The following is a 12060-nucleotide window of genomic DNA, read 5'->3' as shown; positions in this document are numbered from 1 at the left end:
GTACTATAATATTCTAATAAGACACCTGAGGCCACTTTAATTTTATTTTTTAAATTTTTATTTATTTATTTATTTATTTATTTATTTACTTATTTATAGCATAGTTGGCACAAAATGTTATATTAGTTTCAGATTTAAAACAGTGATTCAGGGGATCCATGGGTGGCTCAGTGATTTAGTGCCTTCCTTCAGCTCAGGGCTTGATCCTGGAGTCCCAGGATCGAGTCCCACGTCAGGCTCCCTGCATGGAGCCTGCTTCTCCCTCTGCCTGTGTCTCTGCCTCTCTCTCTCTCTCTGTGTCTCTCGTGAATAAATGAATAAAAATCTTTTAAAAAATAAATAAAAATGAAAAAACAGTGATTCAGGCTTCCTGGCTGGCTCATTCTATAGAGCATATGACTCTTTATCTCAGGGTTGTGAGTTCAAGCCCACATTGGACATAAAGCTTACTTAAAACAAACAAACAAACAAAAAAAAACAGTGATTCAGCATCTCTTTATACTTAACACTGTACAACATAGTGATTCAGTTCTTTATACTTATGCTCCCTACAAGTATAGCTACCATCTGTTACAATATCATTGACTCTATTCCCTATGCTGTACCTTTGTATTCCTGTTACTTACTCATTCCATAACCAGAAGGCTGTATCTTTCACTCACCTTCACCCATTTTGCCCATTCCTCACCCCTCTCCCCTCCACTGACCATCAGTTTGTTTTCTTATCTTAGTTCTGATTCTGCTTTTTGTTTATTTATTCATTTGGTTTGTAGATTCCACATATAAGTGAAATCATATGATATTTGCCTATCTCTGACTTACTCCACTTAGCATAATTCCCCCTAGGTCTACCCATGTTGTTACAAAACAAGATCCCATCTTTTTTTATGGCTGCCTAATATTCCACCGTGTGTGTGTGTGTGTGTGTGTGTGTGTGTGTGTGTGTGTGTATTTATTTACTTATATTTTTAATTTCTTGAGGAACCTCCAGACTGTTTTTCATAGTGGCTGTACCAATTAACATTCCTATCAACAGTGTATCAGAGTCCTTTTTTCTCCTTTTTTCTCTACATCCTCACCAACACTTATTTCTTGCCTCTTTGATTTTTGCCATCCTGATAGGTGTAAGGTTTTGATTTGCATTTCCCTGATTATTAGTGATGTTGAGCATTTTTGTTGTTGTTGTTTTAAAGATTTTATTTATTTATTCATGAGAGACACAGAGAAAGAGAAAGAGGCAGAGACACAGGCAGAGGGAGAAGCGGGCCCCACTCAGGGAGCCTGACATGGGACTCGATCCTGGGACCCCAGGATCAGGCCCTGGGCTGAAGGCTTCACTAAACCGCTGAGCCACTCAGGCTGCCCTGAGCATTTGTTTTTAAGGAGGCTGCACTTCCATTGTGGAACTCAGTGTGGGGCTTAAACTCATGACCCTGAGATTAAGACCTGAGCTAAGATAGTCAGATGCTTAACCAACTGAGCCACCTAAAAGCCCCAGATGTTGAGTATTTTTTTTAAGATTTATTTATTTATTTTGAGAGAGAGAGAGAGAGACCAACCATGTGTGCATGAGTGGGAGAGGGACAAAGGAAGAGGACAGAGAGAATATCAAGCAGATTTCCCTGCCAACCAGGGAGCCTGACACGGGGCTTGATCCCACCACCCATAAGATCATAACCTGAGCCAAGATCAAGAGTTGGACATCCAGGCACCCCTTGAGCATTTTTTAATGTGTCTGTTTGCCATCTATTAGTCACAGTCATGGTTAAGATCACTAACTTCAATTTAATATTCTAGCTATTTAGGCCTAGGCTTTAGGAAGCAAGGGAGAAAAATTATTAAAATGAGGTTTCTTTTTAATATTATATTTTAATTCCTTTTTTATAGGTGAATCCATATAAGAAGCTGTTTCTGTTGGTCTCTAATAACTACTTCCTTGGAAAGAATCCAGTTATGATTTTATTCTATATAGAGTTTTGTGTAAGCGTTATAGCAAAAATGCCATAAGAATATCTTCACTGATTGGAAAAAATGGTTTTGATTATATCATGCTTTATCTTCAGACATAAATTTCATGACATAGCAAGAAAAAACAAAAAATAATTTTTGTACACAAAAAATAACATTTTTATAGCCTTAATTCCATTAAGATAAAGTCCATAAATGAGTTTCTATGAACAAATAATATATAAGTAAAATAAATATATTTATGCATATATAATTATATACTCTAACTGGTAGTAATCTTTTTAAGTGCAGTCTATATTATACTTCACCAACCCTTTAAGTGTATAAAATGGTAGTGGTTAATTGCTAAGTTAGCACCAATTCAAAAAATGATTTAAAGATAAAAAATCAGATCTCTTGTTCTTAAACAACTGCTACTGATTCATTAAAACCTGCTTTTCTTTTTCCCTCTTTTCATTTCAAGAAATTCATATCAGTATTGGGAACTCCTATCATATTGCTTTCTGAACACTTGGAATTCTCTCTTTGATACGTTCTCTTGGGACAGTGCTTTTCAAACCACAGGTTATAGCCTCATGTAGGTTGTGAAATTAATGATGAACTTTAATGGAATAGAAAATATTAGACTGCACTCCATATAGTCAGAGTGAATGATTGAGTATATTTCCTGGTTTCTGTGTATACTGGGTCTCAATGTAAAGATCCTTGGTCTGACAACTAGGAACCTATTGCTGTTAAAGGTAAATACTTCAGTTTTATTTGTGTGATTATCTCATACTTCCTTTTTGTGCTGAGTATCTCCCCCCACCCACTACCTCGTATGTGCTGTATCTAAATCACTTTGACTATATCTGACCCTCATTGCTGAATGCTCCTTTTATCATCCTTTCATATCATTTTCTTCTCAATAATCATTATTTAATCCCCGTACATACGCATTTGCTTTCACAGAGGCAGCTTTTCAAGAATCTAATCACTTGTCTCTCCACTGCCACCACTAGCACCCTAGTCTATACTGCCATCACTTCTCACTTGGTTCATTGCATGTTTGCACTCTTGCCCCACATTCTGGCAGCCAGAGTAACTTCTTTCTGAAGTGTAAATTAAATCATTATCTCCACATTATTCAGTATCCTCTGGTGTCTTTTCAGAGTAAAATCCAAACCCTTACTGATGGCCTATAATCTGGCCCTTCTGTTTCCTCTCTTGACTGGATCTTTTATTCTTATTTCTTTTGCTTCTTGTGCAAACCATGCCTTACTTCCACCTCAGGGCCTTTACACATCCTTTCTCTCTTCCTTTAAACTCCTTTCCCTAAGATTTTTCTCATGAATTGCTCCTTCTTTTCTTTTAGATCTCTGCTTAAATGTTAACTTTTTTTAAGATTTTTTAATTTATTGATTTGAGAGAGAGAGAGACAGAGGGAGCACAAGCAGGGGCAGAGGCAGACAGAGAGGGAAACAGAGACACAGACTCCCCACCGAGCTGGGGACCTGGAGATCATGACCAGAGTTGAAGGCAGATGCTTAGCCATCTAAGCCACCTTAGGCACCACAATTGTTAACCTCTTATCAGGCCTATCTGGTCAGTGTATCAGGACTGTCACTATACAAAATAGAGTACCTCCACCCTGCAGTGTATTCTTTTAATAGCACTTAGCACCTACCCTGTTGTATATTTTTGTTTGCTTACATGTGTCTCCCCACTATATTTCTATTATGTTCACTACTTAATTCTTATTATTTAGTTTTTGGCATGTTGTAGGCTCTTAACTATTTATTGGACAGATAGATGAATACATTCTCAAAGGAGAGGTAAGATGAGAAGTTTGTGGAGGCAAGGATTAAATGCATAGCTTCTGCCAGTTCTTAAAACAGAGTAAACTACATTATCTCCACTTTTGCTCTTGGATTACATAGTTATTAAGAAGAAAACTTAGAAGAAAATCCAAGGGCTATTTGTTTACAAATTTATCCTACCTAAACTGGGTACTCTGTGCTTATTTATCTCTAGTTAATTTCCTCACACAGGAAAATTTATTAAATGAATAAAATACCTACCTAACATAAAATAGTGCTTTGTGCTATTTTGGCTAATAGAATGGTGAGGGATTCAGTAACTTATATAAAATCCTAGTTAAACTAAAAATACATTAGATTCTGTTATAGTGTGTTCTTAGAAACTAGATTTCCACTTAAAATCTCACATTTTTAAACAAATTATTAACTGATTTGTATCTTTGCTCTTTTTAGGAAGAAAAAAGATGCAGTTGATCCCTTATTATTCAAGTACAAGGTGCAACCCACTAAAAAAGAATTGTATGAGTGTGCTGTTGTTAAAGCAACACAAATCAGGTAAAACTCAGTATCTTATCTATGCTGGTTTAAAAGAGAATGATTATGTTCAATTAAGATTTGCTATAGAACAAACCGTGTTGCATGTGATTGTTCCCTTTTTAAAATAAATGTACACTTACAGACTGATAAAATGAATCCTAATGGACTCCATGAGCCCTTTGTAACTAACCCCAAAGTGTCTTCACTCTAAAAAATTAAGAAGGATCCTATTTATGAGGTACTTCTCATGAGAGAACTCAATTTTCAATGCTGAGAAGTCTGATGGTACTTAGAAATACGTAATTTGTAATATTTTATTCATTAGACACAAACATCTGATCAGTCTCTTCCCATTCCCTAAGAAAGTTAAGTAGTAACAAATTAGTATCTTCAAAAATTCCTGTTTGAGGGGTGCCTGAGTGGCTCAGTCAGTTAAGCATCTGACCCTTGATTTCAACTCAGGTCATGATCTTGGGGTCAAGAGATTGAGCCTTGTGTCAGGCTCCATCCATGCTCAGTGTAGAGTCGTGCTTGAGAGTCTTTCTCTCCCTCTCCCTATGCCCCTCCCCCTGCTCACACACTTTCATTAAGTAAATAAATCTTTTTTTTTTTTAATAAATAAATAAATTCCTATTTGAGTCCTAATCAAAAGAGAGGGGTAATGAGTGGTTAATATTTAAAAGTATTCGCTTTAGGTTACACAGATCTATTTTAGGACAGTCCCCTTTGTTGCCTGCTGGGGTTAGGCCCTTAGTCATCTGAAAGTAAGTTGACATTATCAGCCAACTATCAACTTTCCACCTAGTAGTCAATCTTGTGTTTCATTTGATATAAAATGATTTTACTTGGGGCACCTGGGTGGCTCACTTGGTTAACTGTCTGCATTCGGCTCAGGTCATGAACCCCAGGGTCCTGGAATTGAGCCCCACACTGGGCTTCTTTCTCAGCAGAGAGCCTGCTTTTTCCCCTCTCTCGCCTCCTTACCACAACTATTTGTGCTCGCTCTTTCTCTCTCTCTCTCTCAAATAAATAAAATCTTAAAAATAAAATGATTTTACTTATTCTCATATACCTCTTATCCCCCCATATGTATATACTCATGAGTCCAAAAGAAAAGTGATAATAAATGCTGAGTGAATCCTGAGATACTCTAAGGAGATGTGTGTAGTTTTGTGTTTGGTTGGGTTTTGGGGACCCATCATTAATTTAAGATCTTTGGAGCATTCTGCATCTTATTTTATGTTGAAAAACAGCATTCCCAAAATAATGCTCATAGATTATTCACACTTTTTTTGAACTTTTTTTTTAAGTAGGCACCACACCGAGTGGGGCTTGAACTCATAACTGTGAGATCAAGACCTGAGCTGAAATCAGGAGGCAGACACTTAACCAACTAAGCCACGTAGGTGCCCCTAGATCATTCAGATTTTTGAATTTGTTTAATTTATGGGCAAATGAATAGTAGAGACCACCAATTTTTTCCTTATTCATAGTTTTATCTTTTTTTGGCCTTTAGTTATTCAAGACACGTTCTTTATATAATTTCCTTTAACTCATTTTTCTATTTACTTTTTTATTTACACTTTTTTAAAAGATTTTATTTATTAATTTGAGTGAGAGAGTGAGTGGGGATTGAGGGGAGCAGAGACAGAGGGACAAGCAGACTCCATGCTGAGCGCAGAGTCCAGCACAAGACTCCCATCTCACAACCCCAAGATCACTATCCCAGCCCAATCAGGAATCATATGCTTAACTGACTGAGCCACCCAGGTACCCCTTGATTTATACTTTAAATGTAGTTCTCCTGGATCTTGGTTACAGTTTTAGTAAGTAATTTCTTTCTTAATGGGAGAGCCAAAGAATGATAAGGTAAGAATGTTATACTTGATAATAGAAAACTTAAATGACTTGCAGCTCTTTGTTAGCATCAACAGATAGTGCTGTTGTACAATGAAGAGATGGTACTATTTCTGTAGGAAGACTTTGATATAACAGTAGCACTGACAAGTAGAACTTTCTGCAAAAAATGGAAAGTTATATGTGTGCTGTCCATTATAGTAGCCAGTAGCCACATGTAGCTATTGATCACTTGAAATGTGGCTAGTAATGGTGAGGAACTTAACATTTAATTTTATTAAAAAACCACATGTGGCTAGAAGACACCATGTAGGACAATACAATTCTTGAGGACTAGTATATTTATTCACTAGTCCATAGTTAATTACCTTCTTATTGCCATCTACTGTATATATAGTACTGGGATATCACAGTAAACCAATCCTTTCTTTCATATAGTCCTTTCTATAAGAAAAGAATATACATTTTTGAGGAGGCTACTACTTTAAGACTATATTGTTTATTCACTCTTAGAAGCTTTTGACTTGGCTTTCTCTTGAAAGGAATACATTGAATTCAATTAAAACATTTAGTTTGTTTCCAGAACTTTTCCAGAAATATTTGGGTGTTGGCGGTGGGGGGGGGGGGAGGTGTTTGTTTTTGATTTGATTTTGATGGTGTTTGTTACCATTGTGGTTGCTGTTTTTGAATTTGGGGGCAAGGAAGAATCAAAAATAGCATATTTTTATAATCTTAATTCTAACTCTCTTTCATTTTAATTCCATGAACTTATTGGCTGCCATATGAAAGTTAAATACAAAATATTTTGAAACATGTTCAAGAACGATCGCAATATCCATTTGAATGTTGACTGATTTAGTGTTATGTGATATCTGGTAGTTTACTGATTTTAGTTTTTTAAAGAATTTCAGGGGCATCTGGGTGGCTCAGTGGATTAAGCATCTGCCTTCAGCTTGGGTTGTGATCCTAGGGTCCTGGGTTCAAGACCCATGTCAGACTCCCTGCTCAGTGGGGAGTCTACTTCTCTTCTTTTGTTCCCTGCTCGTGGTGTCTCTCTCTCAAATAAATAAAATCTTAAAAAAAATTTTTTTTTCAATGGTTATATTTTTAGAAAGGATCATCTCATTTTCTAAAATTTGGTTTTACTAAATAGTGTATTTAGTAATAGCAACAAATACACTAATAGTGTATTTAGTGTATTCCTTGAGGTTTGATTTCTAAGTTTTTTTAATTTTTTTTTTCTTTAATTATTTATGATAGTCACACACACAGAGAGAGAGAGAGAGAGAGAGAGAGAGGCAGAGACACAGGCAGAGGGAGAAGCAGGCTCCATGCACCGGGAGCCCGACGTGGGATTCGGTCCCTGGTCTCCGGGATCGCGCCCTGGGCCAAAGGCAGGCGCCAAACCGCTGCGCCACCCAGGGATCCCTTCTAAGTGATTCTTACGCAGCAAATGTGTATATTATGTTTGTAAAGCACATTTATAATAATAGATCCACTCAAGTTGATCTTATAACATTCAACATAAATACTTCTGTATAAAGTTTCTCATAACTTCTATATAAATACTATTGGAAAATGAAATATCCTTCTTTTCCTAAACTTGAATTTGAGATTGTGGATTTATAGAGATTATGGAGTTTGAAATGAATTCTTTGATACTAACACTTCACTCTTTTTCCTCCTTTTTCCCTGGTAGCCGGAGAAAACACTTATTTTCTCGTGATAAATTAAAGCTTTTTCTGAAGCAACACTGTGAACCACAAGATGGGGTCATTAAAATTAAGGTAATGAGAAGTGAAATTATTTATTGGAAGGAGGAGAAAAAAAGGAGGAACAGGTTAAAAAGAACATCAGAAACCAATACTAAGCAGATGGATTGTATTTTATTCATTATCATTAAGGAGAAAAAATCAAGTTTAGAAATCTCACATTGTGAAATAAATAAGTGGTAAAGCTAAGACTATTTTTTTTTGACTGAGAAATATTTAACTCCTTTTGGAGAAATACTAAGTAAAACATCAGTAAAATGGGTAGTGAGAAGTATGCATGTGTCAAAAGTCAGCTACTAAATGCTTAAGATTTGTGTATTTCATAGTTAATAGATGTTACATCAAAAGAAAAGAAATGAAAAAAAAAGGAATATATGAGTTTTATGTGAAAATTACCATTTCAAGTCTCTACAGACCAAGATAGATTATTTAACAAATAAAACTGGGACACCTGGTTAACTTGGGAAAAACGAAGTTAGAACTACTCAAATGGGGCAGGGAAGGAAATAAAGCAATTATTAATGTTCTGCATGTTGAAGTACTTAGGAAGAGCAAAAGAAAAGAAATTCCAAGGATAAGACTGATTTGACGATATAAGTTTAATGTAGGTTTATAAACATCACAGGGGTGCCTGGGTGGCTCAGTTGGTTAATAAGCATCTGATTCTTGATTTCAGCTGGGGTCATGATCTCAGAGTTGTGAGTCAGCTGGAAGATTATCTCCCTCTGCTGCCCTCTCCCTACATGTGCGCTCTCTCCCTCCCTCTCTTCCTCTCTCCCTCTCCCTCTCTCTGATAAATAAATCTTTAAATAAAAATGAAAACATAATGAATAGATTTCAAGGGCAAGTGCTAGAAGAAAAATACTTCCAGTAAATACAGTGAGGAGCTCAAATCAATTAGAAAAACACAAATATCCCAGTAGAAGAATAAACAAATAGGCATGATCAAAATTCATAGTGGATGATATATAAAAACTTGAAAACATAGAATCATCTGAAATAATTTTGTTAATGTAAGCATATTTATGTTTTTGTCTTGATAAGAGAAAAAAGCTTAAATTGTGCTCACTCTGTAGCTTTGAAAATCATGGATAGCCATGTAAAAAAGATGCTTACAAAAAGTTAATGATTCAAATACTTGAGAAGTGGCTAGAACTGTGCTGGCATTGGTAGGCAGTCAGTCAATATGAAATGAGTTGTAGTATGTGTATCATAAATAGCAAGTTGGCTAATTTCCCTAATTTATAAAAATCTTATGTATCAATGAACAAAAACAACCTAATTGGGGAAAAAATGGTAGAAAGCCTCAGGAGTTTTACACCAAGGAAAATAGTCAGTAAACATGAACAGAAGTTCACCTTTATTTAATAAAGAAATGACAATTAAAGTGACAGTAAACATTCTTCTCTTAGAGTATAACAACAGATTATTAGCAGATATCTAGTGTACTTGCACACACAGAAATAACAAAGTTTTAATACCTGATGTGGGGCAACCTGGTGACTCAGCAGTTTAGCACCGCCTTTGGCCCAGGGCATGATCCTGGAGTCCCAGGATCGAGTCCCATGTCGGGCTTCCTGCATGGAGCCTGCTGCTCCCTCTGCCTGTGTCTCTGCCCCCGCCCCACCCACCCCCCGCCCGCCCCTCTCTCTCTGTCTCTCATGAATAAATAAATAAAATCTTAAAAAAAAAAAAAAATACCTGATGTGGTAAGTGTAGTCTGCTATTAAGAGTACTGCAAGAGGGCATCCCCGGTGGCACAGCGGTTTAGCGCCGCCTGCAGCCTAGGGTGTGATCCTGGAGACCCTGGATCGAGTCCCACGTCCGGCTCTCTGCATGGAGCCTGCATGGAGCCTGCTTCTCCCTCTGCCTGTGTCTCTGCTTCTCATTCTCTCTCTGTGTCTCTATGAATAAATAAATAAAATCTTAAAAAAAAAAAATACTGCAAGAACACAAAGATGTATTTGTTTATTGTGTATTATGGATGTATGAATGAGGAACATTGGCAATTAATGTATTAAAGCCTATTTTGACCTTTTGTGAGCATATATATTTGAGAAGAAACCACTCATATGCTTTATTCATATGCTAATATGCTAATATTCATATTTAAAGGGCAATCTGTATATTCAGGTGTGATTTACGTGGGATAGTCAACTACCATCTTAATAGACTTTAATGTAAAATCTTAATAGATTCTTGATTTATTATGATAGCCAGAACTGATTGAATTTTAAATGTTCAAAGCTGTATTCTACCAAGATTACGATTATTACACAAAATTTAATTCCCAGTTGAAATGTTTCTGTTTTAACAATTTAAATTTTTGTATCATGGGCAGCCCGATGGCTCAGCAGTTTAGCGCCTGCCTTTGGCCCAGGGCATGATCCTGGAGACCTGGGATCAAGTCCCACGTCGGGCTCCCTGTGTGGAGCCTGCTTCTCCCTCTGCCTGTGTCTCTGCCTCTCTCTCTCTCTCTCTCTCTCTCTCTGTCTCCCATGAATAAATAGATAAAATCTTTAAAATAAATAAATTTTTGTATCACTATTAAACATTTTCTGAAAAATATTTCTGTAAGAGGCATGTTTTCTTCAAGAGAAATAATAGTGATCTTGGCTATTAGACCAAAAATAATCTTCAGAATTGCTAGCCAAAAATAAAAAGTTTTGAGTTGGACATGGATGCAAGGTGAATAAGTTCTGAAACTTTTAGCTCTAGCAATTTTCCTAACATCACACAACTTCTGGTAAAAATGAGATTGACTTCTCTGAACTTAAAATTCTAAATTGAAACTTGATAAGAATTTATCAGCATTTCTCCTTTGCCAGATCAACTTTAAAATTTGATACATAAAGCCTTTTTTGAAAAAATAAGTTTTATTACCCCCAATTAGGGGGAAAATCTAAATGTTCCGCAATTAGGAAATGATTAAGAAAAATTTATTGGGTTAATACAGTAGATTTGTAACATTAAATATGTGGATTACTTATTTACATAGAAAATTCTGTACAAAATTAGTCAAAAGCATTGCAAACCAAAAAAGATTACTGTATAAACATAATTTTGAAATAGTTTTAGAAACTCTTGAACAGTTAAGAAACTCAGTTGAATAGTTAAGAAACTCTTGAACCATTCTTGCATATTTTATGGGGGGGGGAATCCTTTGAATTGAATCGTGGTTTTCTTTCTGGTAAAGCTGACTGATAATAAATCAAGTAAACCAGCTAAAATGTATAACACTGGATAAAGAAGAGATGGTGTTGTATCACACACACAATGGAATATTACTCAGCTATCAGAAAGAATGAAATCTTGCGATTTGAAACAACACAGAGGGAACTAGAGGTTATTATGCTAAGCATAGAGGAAGACAAATACATGATTTCACTCACGTGGAATTTAAGAAATAGATGAACATGGGGAAGGGAAGGAAAAATAAAATGAGAACAGAGAGGGAGGCAAATCATAAAGGACTCTAACTCTTGGAAACAAACAGGGTTGCTGTAGGGGAGGGGGGCGAGGGGATGGAGTAGTTGAGAGATGGGCATTACAGAGGGCACTTGATGTAATGAGCACTGGGTGTTACATGCAACCGATGAATCAGTAAATTCTACCCCTAAAACTTAAAAAAAAAAAAAAAATAGAGAGAATTTAAAGATGTGTGTTACTGTATATTAACACATGAGATTCTAATGTTTAGAATGTTCCACTGTTTAACAGCAGTCATATGACATTTTAGAGCGCATCTCTATAAGGCTTCCAAATGGTGTTATTACTGTACCCTATGTCTTTTTTTGTTTTTATGAAGGCATCATCTCTTTCAACATATAAAATAGCAGAACAAGATTTTTCTTACTTCTTCCCTGATGATCCACCCACATTTATCTTCACTCCTACTAATAGAAGAAGAGGGAGACCTCCCAAACGAGTATCTATTAGTCAGGTAAGTAGAGAACGGATAAAAGCCGCATTGTAGCTCTTAATAAAACTGTTGATGGGATACCTGGGTGGCTCAGTGGTTGAGCATCTGTCTTTGGCTCAGGGTGTGATCCCAGAGTCCCAGGATCGAGTCCCGCATTGGGCTTTCTGCATGGAGCCTGCTTCTCCTCCCTCTTCCTATGTCTCTG

General features: G+C 36.4%; 1 protein-coding gene across 3 annotated transcripts in view; it reads left to right on the top strand.

Annotated features, from left to right (window-relative positions):
• BAZ1A (bromodomain adjacent to zinc finger domain 1A) overlaps nucleotides 1-12060 on the top strand; it is an 89527-nt gene that overhangs the window by 36966 nt on the left and 40501 nt on the right. For all 3 annotated transcript variants that reach the window (XM_025442957.3, XM_035719821.2, XM_025442955.2), the window contains 3 exons: nucleotides 4221-4322; nucleotides 7861-7948; nucleotides 11742-11876. In XM_025442957.3, coding sequence (XP_025298742.1) covers nucleotides 4221-4322; nucleotides 7861-7948; nucleotides 11742-11876 — 325 coding nt within the window. The remainder of the gene's footprint in view (nucleotides 1-4220; nucleotides 4323-7860; nucleotides 7949-11741; nucleotides 11877-12060) is intronic.

This window comes from Canis lupus, chromosome 8 (assembly GCF_003254725.2).
Source record: "Canis lupus dingo isolate Sandy chromosome 8, ASM325472v2, whole genome shotgun sequence".
Classification (NCBI taxonomy): Eukaryota; Metazoa; Chordata; class Mammalia; order Carnivora; family Canidae; genus Canis; species Canis lupus.
Note: the sequence above shows the minus strand (reverse complement) of the source record. Positions and strands in the feature narration are given on the sequence as shown.